Source organism: Trachymyrmex septentrionalis, unplaced genomic scaffold, assembly GCF_001594115.1.
Source record: "Trachymyrmex septentrionalis isolate Tsep2-gDNA-1 unplaced genomic scaffold, Tsep1.0 scaffold19, whole genome shotgun sequence".
Taxonomy (NCBI): Eukaryota; Metazoa; Arthropoda; class Insecta; order Hymenoptera; family Formicidae; genus Trachymyrmex; species Trachymyrmex septentrionalis.
Window position 1 is genome coordinate 1,721,969 of NW_017305071.1, and position 11,595 is coordinate 1,733,563.

The window sequence follows — 11,595 nt, forward strand, 5'->3', positions numbered from 1 at the left end:
AGAGAGAGCGATGCCGTACAACGTCGTTCCGTTCGAAAGGATTAAGAACGAAGGCATATCTGCCGGTTCTCTCCATATCGATGATCGCGAGGATTTGTCCTGTCGAGAGTTGGCACTCGGAACGCGTCGTGCCATGCCACGAAGGAATAGCCCGAGCAATGAAAATTCAATGACGCGAGCAATTTGAGCTCGCGGCGAGCTCGCAAGCTGCAATCTGAAAGTATAAACGATAGTTGTGTGCGCGCACACGCAGGCTTTCTCTCTTTCTCTCCCTTTCTTCCACTTCTCTCATCTCCGTTGTATTCGCTCGGTGTTTCTTGCTCTCTCCATCTCTTTTCCCTCGTTGCTCTCGTGCTACCACAGAGAGCTCGCATATACCGTATGGTCGCTCGGTGGTTGGCTCGCACAGAATAATCGCGTAATTTGCGTGTAACGATGCAATTTGTAGTTATGGCGACCCGGCTCTTTTTCCGTCTTTCTTTTTTTCCTCTCTTCGTTCTTCGTTTTTTGCTAATACCGACGACAACGACATCGGCAACGACAGGACTAACGGCAGCGACAACGACGTCGAGCATCAAGGAGCTTAAGCTTTAAAGACGAAAAGGGCTTGTAGATTTAGTACGAGCATGAATCGTCTTTGATCTCTCTTTGAGCTTATTTTCTCATTTAACGTCGAAGAGAAGCCGGAGCCGCGATCGTTAGTTTAGGAGTTGCGATAATAACTTTAATCTTCATTACGATCATAATTTTGCGTATTATATATTAAAATGAAAAATAGGTACTTTGTACTCTGTATAAGTACAGGGATTAAAAGATTTTTAAATATAATTAATATGAACTTAATCGCATACATCAAGATATATATGTAGGAAAGAGTTGCCGAATGAATATCGGTCGCTTAAATCCTAAATCATACTTTATCAATACTTGATATTATTGTAATTATTATTAACGTACGTTGAAAATTGGCTTGAATGTATTAAATAATTAATCTTTTTTTCGACAATTATTATAATTGAATATTAAATAATTATTAAGAAGTGCATGAAATATTTATGTTTCATCAAAATCTCTTGTGTCCATTTCCATCAACGTAGATTAGCTTTAATCTCGGTTCAACTTACTCTTTTCCTAATTCTAAAGATTAGAAAAAGACAAAGAGTAAGTTGAACCGAGATTAAAGTTAATCTACGTTGATAGAAATTGGCATTAATCTGTTTTACTAGATTTGTAAAAGCGATCATCTGGTCTCGATGTCATGCGCCGAAAGACGCATTCGATGATTCATTCTTTATAGTTCACGGCGAAGGCTTGTGCTTTTCTTCCACGCGATTATTCGTGTTACCAATATACACCGCGTCCTCTATTCCGACGACGACGTGACGGATATCTCTGCAGAAAAGATTCTTGCGCACGAGAGAGAATGAGAGTATTAGTAGACTCTCGCGATTGACTTACGGACCACAGCGGGCAAAATCACCTCTTTATCTCGATTCGAAAGTTCGTGCACAGCGGGCGTTCTGTTACGATATAAATTGCTGACTTAGCTACGCTAACTATTTATCTATATACACGTCGTGCTATCGTTCGTAACAGTCGACTTTGCTACACCTAAAGCTCGATCCTCCAGCAAACTGTACATATAATCCTTACGAAGCACGCGCGTTCTCTTACGTCGTTGAAGTTCCTATCCGCGCCGTTTCCATCGTCATTTATTGCAATAATTTCGCGTGAATCTGTGATAGAGAAATCGCACATCTAATTATTAATTAATTGCGCATCTCATCGGAATTCAAGAAAAGAATTTAAATCGTATATCAGGAATTATATCAAGTATATACCTATTATGGGCACATCGGAATATTTTAATGAACTTAATATCCGATAATTAACTGACATAAATATTTATTTATCCGATACTTTATATCGTGAAATTTTCTCTTAAATACAAGATTCCTATGTAACTTTGAAGTATATTTTTCGTAGCTATCATACAATACATCTTTATTAAGGATAAACCTGTTAATGTAAACACCTTCCTTCTATAGATACCTTCGATTTCGTTTCGCCGATGTTTGCACGCAGGTGCGAGCGCGCATTCTATCCGGCGGGGTCCGTTTTAATTAAAATCAACCGCATGGCCCCGATCACCTTTTAACCCTTGGCGCTCGCTGGCCGGCGCTGGTCTTGCTCACGTGCGTGTCCCACGTGCCTTTACGACGCGGAATTATTGCTCGCCTCGCTGTTTATTAAATTGAATTGTGTCGCACCGCGTCGTCACTCCGTAGCAGTGGCTCTTTATCGGACTCCTTTCTCTCCTGCCGCTCCATTACCACCAGCAATTAACTAACCGCTCATTAGGAAGCCGCGTGCACCATTCACGCACCAATCAAAGTACGGCCGATCTGTCAGCTTGCCAGGATTATTATATTGCGGTGCGTTTCTCTTCACTGTCTGCAATTTTCCGCGAACAAAAAGATGATATCCCGGTATACGGAAGAAGTAAAATGATGAATAAATGTTTAAAAAAGATAAAATAGGAAATGTTATATTACATTAAAAAAGAATAAATTGTTAAATAGTAAAAAAAAATCAATCTTATTGTTAGATAAAATCTCTGCAGCCAAAATTCTATCCCTTAATCTTAAATTTAACGAAGAGTTGTTAAAAAATAGATCAGATAAATATATATATTTAAATTATCCTAATACTTGGCTGACATCTAATTAATTGCATATTTTGAATTTGTAAACAACATTAAACTATTTAATTTGAGAAATGTGGACATTAAATCAATGCTTTCTTAACAATAATATGTGGGAAGCATGATTTTGTTGAAGTATTTAAAAATTTATGTAAGTACAGGTTTGGAAGTATAATTTTGTTGATCCATTAAAATAAATTACGTGGGAATCTCAAGCACGAAGAGCATCCTATTTTGTTTATAATTATTTTGATAAATAAAATTATTTTCAATATTATCTTAAAGAGTGTCAAATTTAATAAAAAGTCGTTAAAGAATAGATTATGTAAATATGCACATTTAAATCATTGAAATGCTCGACCAAATCAATTAGACTGACATCTAATTGATTGCATATACTACGAACTTAAACAACATTAAACTATTTAATTTGAGAGATAGATTTCAAATCAATTCTTTCTTAATAATAATTCACTATAAGTATCTAACTAAATTTTTAGATATTTTAGCAGAACCTCCTTTTTGTGTTTTAAGAAAATCTTAGTGAATTTTGCAATTGTGCATTTCGCGAAATTCTCGAGATCATCGATTGTATCAACTCCAGAGTGATATCCGGATATAAATCCGGAGTAATGTGGCGAAAACTCGCGGATCGCCTGTATCGCAGGGTAATGCGGCGAACCAGACAGAGAGAGAAAGAGAGAGACAGAGGGGGAGAGAGAGAGAGAAAGAAAGAAAGAGAGAGAGAGGGGAGAAGAGAGAGAGAGAGAGAGAGAGAGAGAGAGAGAGAGCTGGAGTACTCGATCTCAGCGGGACGGCTACTAATAGGATTTTCGTGATCAAGTCCGTCGGCACTTTCGACTCGGCTGACTCCTCATTCCTATAAGGAGGCAGCCAAGTATCTGTCTATATCAAGCGTCGCGCGTGTGTGCGGCCACCATTGTGCCAGATCGTGCATCCGCCGTAACTTAGATCCGCGCTCCCTACGTTGACCTCAAGGTGCATCGGTCTCGTTGCAACGTGCATGTTACAGAATTTGCGTAATCACGTATCATCGGTCCAAGCCTCCCCATCGTTCTCCTCTCCTCGTTCCTTCTGCTCGCGCTACGCAATCTTGTCGTTCCACACGTGCACGTTTACGTGGTACGTACGTGCGCCGAGAGATGTATCCAATAAACAAGAGAAACTTACCGTGCCGTTCCATAAGCGTTAGTCCCGTCACGTTTATGGTTGCTCGTACACGCTCTATCAATAAGAATCTGCGTATCCGTCTACGTACTCGGATGGATCTTGATTTCAGCACGTGGTAGCTAATCGCTTATCTTTTATGCGCCGATCATGCACTTTTCAAGTGCCGATCGTGCCTGTCTTTCGTTATTACATGTATTGTATGTTCACGCGTGAATTAACGCGAACATAGGGAAATATATTTTTGCTGTCGACAAATGGTTAATGCTTTTTATGCTAGAAGATTGGTCTCGTGAGATATCTAATCGTACATGACATTAATGGAGAAAGTACGATTAATGTATTAAAATCTAAATTGGCTGTAGAGGAAATAGATTTTTTTGTAATGAGGACATTTCAATAAGAATTCGTTCCACGACAGTGAATAAGAGAACTGTTCATATATATAAATTATCATTAAGAAGTACGATAGTGTCTCGAGTATTAAAATACGGAAGATTAATATTAATATTTCGAAGTGGGTTTAGAATCGTTTAAATATTCGATCGAAATTGAATTTAAATTTAAATATATTTTTCGTTCTTTTTTTCAGGATGCAAGAGTTTTTTCAAGAGGAGCGTGAGGCGAAATCTAACGTATTCGTGTCGAGGGACTAGAAATTGTCCGATCGACCAACACCATAGAAACCAGTGCCAGTTTTGCCGCTTGAAAAAGTGCCTGAAGATGGGCATGCGCCGGGAAGGTATGCACTGTACTGAACCCTTTCTACGAATTTATTAGCGATTGATCTCCACTGGTGATTACATCGAGATCGCCGAAATGTCTTGACGGCAATACTCGAGAAGTTTCTCAAAGAAAAATATTACAAGTTTCAACTTTTTTTTTAATTTCAGAAATATATTAATCAAATTGTTTGTTCAATAAAATGTTCTAATACGATATTTTTATTTTATGTTTTGATGTATATTCAAAATAAATTTTTGTTGTTTTTATCGAAATCAAAATCTGGCATAATAAAATTACATTAAATATTAAAATAAAAATGTTAAACATATAGAAAAAATATTAAAGACAAAATATGGAATATAGAAAATTAGGCGCTTGCGATATTTTTTTCTTGAGATCTTCTGTAGCGCGCTTTTTGCAATAAAAACACTAAAAGTCATGGCCAGACGATGTTTCTCTGATATATGGAATGAATCTTGAATGGATGTTGAAAATAGCGCAACCTTTTGTACTTATACACGCGTTAAGGTCAAAGTGCATGATGACGAAAATATCTCTTTATTTGTACTGTTTTCTGGAAATAAACGTATGTTTCGTGATTCAATTTAAAGCAAGTATTATTAAAGGAAAATTTATATTAAATTCGATTTTGTTTTACAGCTTATTCAAGGAACGATGTCTTTTATGACTATTATCCTATTATTAGGAAACTTTATTTGATTGTAATATTCGGAGAAACATCGTCGACAAAGTATCGATCCAATGATACATTAGCGACTCGCTGTGATCACCCGTTAAACTCTCCGTCACACGGTCCGCATATCAAACTCCCATTTCTGATTCTTGATATTATGATCGAGCTGTGGAATTTCTGAATTACATATATTACATATAATAATGCGCAACACAATTTAAATATTTGAATTACATATTATTACATATTATACACTTACTTTAGGCGATAATTACAAGTAAAGATATCTTCAAGTCTGATTCAGAGGAATTTTCGCAATTGCGATATAATTTTAATATTTAATTCAATATTATATTACCTTAAATATTATATTAAAATTATAATACTATAATTTTAATATTTAATTTAATAATATATTATGCATATATTATGTTATTATGTTATGTTATTATCTATATATACAGGATCATTTCTATATAAATATACGGTCAATTACTGCTGTTTACTTTTGATTATATACGAATATTAGATATTGGCGATTATTAGAGCTCCAAATTAGCTTGGTGATTTTGAATATGTATATACGTGTTTTATTTCGGAAATGTCTACACCTGGAGGACGTCATGTTTTGGAAACGTGGCTTTCGGCGCGCTTCGCCGCTGCAGGAACTTTTAATTGCAGCCTGTGGAAAGGCCGGAAAGGTTCCCACGCCTTATCCCCGCCCGTGATTCCACGTTCCTACGCTCTTAAACTTGGCTACTCGCGCCGCGCGCGATAACATCTGACCTTGTTCCGCCGCGCGCACGAGGAGAAGAGGAACCCGCTCACTCGCTGGTCATCGGCTCTCTCTCGGCCTGCCCAGGTGTACGACCACTTCCGTCCGAGACGTGGCCGTCCGTCTGCCCTGGAGCGTGCTCGCGCCGCGCCGCGATCGTAAACCCGGTAAATCACGCGTTTTTACGCGTATCAGCCGCACGCGTCGACTTGCATGGATATCGAAACGGGAAACGCAAACAGAAATCGACGATTCTGTGACGCCAAGAAAAAATATACGAGACATAGCGAGATTACAAGCAAGAAGTTCAATTGATTTCTTAGCTTTCCAACTCTGATATATTAATCGAAGCCTCACCATTCCGTGCACTTTTAGAGTAAAGTCATTAGAATAGCATATTACATTAACAGTTATATAGAACCACTAATGGTACCATTTTGATTCTACAAATAAATTTTTTTTTTTAATTTATATATTAGATACGCAGTACAAAATATTATGCAGTTCGAATATAATATGAATAATTCTGACGAGACAAATAATATTAAAATAACTTGTCGCTGACCGAAAACAAAGATAGGAAATTATCAAATTGACACCTTCGGCATTTCTAATGGGATATCATCAGTGATTCTGGTGTTAACAGTAATAAAAAGACAAAAGGTTGTTAAAATAATACAGGAAATATATATTATTTCGCATATTTATTTCGAATGCTGCTGTCATTTAAATTTTGCTTCGCATTATGCTCTCAAGATCATAGATCTATTTAATGATCGCAAGGCTTCATATTTCGAAATTACTTTACTTTTACTTTGCGAATACAGATTTAAAAATTTCACACTGACTCTAGGGTATCCCTAGAATTAAAATCTTGCTAATGTGATGTCTATACGAAAGGCAAGCGCTTGCTTCATTTTTAAAACCGTAATTCTTTAAGTTCGCTTAAATAATTTCTCACTAATATTTTTCATTACAAACTATCGAAGATCTTGAGACCGTAACAACTGTCCTTCATTTCGATCTGGCCTCTTTCATACACGAGTCGCAGAAAGCGCATGACTTCCTAAAGGCACATTCTCGAACATCGTGAGGCACGTTGTACTTCACGAAAGAGAAGCTCGCGCATGATTATTCGCACGAGAGCAGGCAACTCCTCCATCCGCGGCACAGTTTTTCCCACAGGAACGTAGGCATCAGAAGCGCAGAAAAGACGTCGCATTTTCTGTCCTGTCAAAACGACATCCGCTTATTATCCGCGATGATGCCCCAGTCTTTGATAATAATTCGAGTCGTTCGCGAGCACGGGGCACGTAACTCTGTGTACACTCACCTGGTCTCTGCCATATACGTTCGCACGAAAGATTCACGAGAAGGAAAGAGGGAAAGGAAAAGAGTAGAGAAAGAGGACGAAAGAAGCAGAAGCAGAAGAAGAAGAAGAAGAAGAAGAAGAAGAAGAAGAAGAAGACGAAGAAGAAGAGGGCGAAGAAAAGAAAAGTGCATGAAGGGCCAAGGGCCGCGGAGGGAAAGGATGACGAGGGCAAGGGGGGGTTACCGGTACCACCGGCAGCAGCGGCAGCAGCAACGGCAACAGCAACAGCAGCAACGGGAGGAGGCAGAAGAGGCGAGAGGTCGTGGATGATGGAGGGGAGAGGGTTGAAGGCGCGCGAGGAGAGAAGGAACGAGGAGGAGTGAAGGTGGCGGAGCAACGAGAGGAGGGGCGGGAAAGAGGGAGGAAGACTAGAGAGAAAGAGAGCGAGAGAGAGAGAGAGAGAGAGAGAGAGAGAGAGAGAGAGAGAGAAGGGAGGGAAGAAACGATGGTCCGAGGTCAGCGGGGTGCATGACCTTACCTCGGGGCCCCTTCCTTCCGTGGGGCCCTCGAGGCAGACAGGATGCGCTGAAGATTACCCCGTAGATACTGTCCGCGATGATTACAGAAATCTAGGAAGCCGCTCAATTTAATTAACCCTTAATTGCGAGCGCTTGGGACGGGATGGTGCGTTTACTCCAGTACCTTGGCGCTTTTCCCCCGTCCCTTGTCTATTCGAGGACGATGATGATGATGATGATGATGATGATGATGATGATGATGGTGGTGGTGGTGGTGGTGATGGTGGTGGTGGTGGTGATGGTGGTGGCGGAGGTTGTTCCCCGTGTGTACGAACGCGCGACGATGCGTGAGTTATCGCTTCGCGAAACGAAGTGCACTTTCTTTCAAAGATGAATGTTGGACGGAAGGAACGTAGACTATGTAGTACAGTTGCGTTGCGGATCCTCTCTGGGGATTGTTAGACCATTAAATCTAATATCATAATTTCTGGGATAGAAGAGGACTTTTCTAAATATTATTAAACACGTATATACAATTACATTTAAGAGTCATTATCTTATTATGCATATATAAATTTGAAATTTGATGTTTACGAACAATGTTTTATTTGTACGAGAAACGTAGACTTATCCATTTATTAAAAAAATAATGATTAACTTTTCGGCTCCACTCTTATTGTAACGTACCCGAAATTTTTTTTACTTTTTGCATCATAAAGTAATAATTATTTATTAATAAAGATACATACATTTGCTACTGTTGTCATTATATTCTTCTAGTATGAATCAATCGCAGGTAACTCGAAAGAAATTCATAAAAAAAGAAAAAATATTAAAATATAAAATGTTCTAATATTTTTTTCTAAATTTCCATTACATACAATAGGCTTTAATTTTTTTCCCGTAAAGTTAATAAGAGTAGTTTCCTATACATCTAAATTATTCTACGTATTTTATCTATTTTATTTTGATGACGGTCAGGATTTTGTAGAAATCATCTTTATTACACAAAAAAAAAGCGTCTTATTAGTCAATTCTTTCCGCTTCGTGAACACGGAATTGGAGATCAGCTTTATCGCGTTGAACGCTCTTCAGTTGGTCGCGTAACTATCGAGTGTGCCCATCGCGATACACCGATAGCGATTCGCGACTAGAAGGCCCCGTTACGTACTTAATACGCTCGTTAAAACGAGGAACTTAGAAACGCATTCGTTCGCAGACGTGCACGTTTCTTCCATACCCTCGCAATAAATCTGCACTGTTTATTTTACAACCCGCAGCCGTTACTTCGCGCCTGCTTCGGTATCTTTGCCCAAAGAAAAAAAAGGAGAAAAAATTACAGTACGCAATATCCTGTGCGTCAAAATAACTACATCTGTCTAATTTATGCGTGCTAAGATAATTGATTCATTCAGAAATAGATACGCTTCTATTTCATATGCTGATAATACTGAAAGAATCGTAGCGTTGAACGTACGAAAAATGATATTCTCGACATTTCTCTTTTTCTGTCTGTAAAGATTTTAATAGATTCAATTTTATAACCATAATAAGATTAGAGAAAAATATTAACTTTAATATCTTCCTTGATTTATCCTTTTCTTATGTTCTCCGATTTACACTTTTTTCGTAACGTTATCTCAAAAATTCTCAAAGATTGCTTAGTATATCTGTTTGATACATTTTCGAAAAATATGCTCTTGATTGTTATTTAGTACATTGCATTGTTTATGAATACATAAGTAATAAATATCAAAGTACGTTAAATATAAATTACTTTTATAGAAAATATAGAAAATAATTAATATATCTTTTTTCCGTATTTTATTGTGATTTTGAATAGTTTCATTGGAATGAGGTTTCATTTATTGTACGTGTAACATAATTTCAAAGAGATGTTGAAACTTTGTGCAGCAAAGGATTATGTTAATGTTATTAATTTCATTATTTTCAGAAATTATTCTAACATGTACGATCAAGTTTTCTCTCTTTCCCATAAACAAATCCATTTGTCATGGTATTGTAAGATTGTTCCCATACTGAGCATGAATTTATTGCAAATTTCGTGAACTCTCACGTGGATGATGCTCATGTAGATACATATCGTCGAACGTTCGTTAACGCCACAACAAAAGGAGACACGACGACGAGAAAGAGGGACACGGTGGGAGTCGAGAAAGGAGACGTGGAGAGAACTCGAGAGGCAAATAACCCTAATTTCATCGTCGGAGACCTGCATTCAGAAAGTCATTATCAAACGAGCGTCCCGCGCGCCTGTTATAATTACGCGGGCGTTGCACAACAGAAATGTATCGAACTGCCTCGCTTTCCCTCTCTCTCTCTCTTTCCCTCTTCCTATTTCTCTCTCGCACTGCTTCTCTTTCGTGCTTCTTCTCTCTCGCCACTCTATACCAGTCTTCTCTCTTTCTTGCCGTTCTCACGTTCTTTATTTGCACGCGTTTCGCACCGATCACTTGCACCGATCTGTACACACGCTTGTCTGTCCGCCCATTTCGCTTTCTTTCCGAATTGTCTGCTGATTACATGATTTTCTAATAATTACGCAAACTCCTGTATGTTTCGCGTTGCTCATTGCGTTTTTCTTCGATTAACCGGTTCATCGCTTTTAATGAAGATCACATTCTAAGTTTACTACCAGCAGTTATCCCGTGTTAACTACGAGTCCCTGGAAGTATTAAATTACTTGTGCAAATTTGTGGTTTGCCAGTGACGAGTACATTAGTCAGCTCGCGTAGCTCTATTGACTTTTAATCGTATCCTTGACCATCTAGAATTTAGAATTTTCATATTTATTTACTTCGTTTATTTACAAATTCATTCCACGTAGTTCACCATATCATATTTCAATGAAGAGTGTCAGAATCGAGTATTATTTCCAATTGTAATCTAATAATTTGACATCAACTTTAATAGCAACGTAATTATATTATTATCATATTGTTGTTAGTCAAATCACATGCAGAGCGAAATCAACTATTATTATTAATTGGTATCGCGTGTTGATATATTGATCATTAACATTTACACTGAATTTTCCCAGGAAGCTTTCAAGTGAAAATCCTGAATACTCAACATTCCTCAGAATTTCGCTCGACGGTACGGAGTGCCAGAGAGTCGGGTCTTATCAATCTATCTACGTGCAATCGGCCGATCTTACAGTCGATCGGCTGATCGATCGACCGATCATTCGATCAGTGACGATAGTTCCTTCCCCCTATCCTCCGATCGCGGGTAATCGTATATATTCGCAACCGCGCGCGGATCTCCAGCGGTTATGAAATCCTCGTAGAGAGAGCAGCCGATAATCCAGCACGCCCGTCACGGTTGTGTGCACCCGTGGCCGCGTCTGTGTGTGTGTGTGCGTGTGTGTGTATGTGTGTGTGTATGCACGTGTGATACTATCCGTGTATACGGTGGACGGACACATGGGCGTTCACGGTGCGCCATGCCGGCGCGCGGATTTCACTTATCTCTCTTTCCTGGCGTCGAAGTTCCGCGCGCGCGGCCCCGATGCAACGACGACCATTATAGCCGCATTAACTGAAATTAGACATTGTTTCCCTTGCCGGGGTGGAACACGGCGCGCAACAATGGGGAAACGACGCGGGCGACGAGCGTGAGCCACGGGGATGAGCCAAAATGGCGGGGGGGGGGGGG

At 39.0% G+C, this 11,595-nt stretch overlaps 1 protein-coding gene across 2 annotated transcripts in view; it reads left to right on the forward strand.

Annotated features, from left to right (window-relative positions):
• The window catches only part of LOC108746943 (steroid receptor seven-up, isoforms B/C), a 146,329-nt gene that overhangs the window by 20,221 nt on the left and 114,513 nt on the right, over positions 1–11,595 (forward strand). The window contains exon 2 of one of the 2 annotated variants that reach the window (XR_001939204.1): positions 4,485–4,643. Coding sequence is in view for 1 of the 2 variants with exons in the window: in XM_018484080.1 (XP_018339582.1) it covers positions 4,485–4,634 (150 nt within the window). In the remaining variant the exon portion in view is untranslated. The remainder of the gene's footprint in view (positions 1–4,484; positions 4,644–11,595) is intronic. The other variant, XM_018484080.1, reaches the window with a different exon arrangement.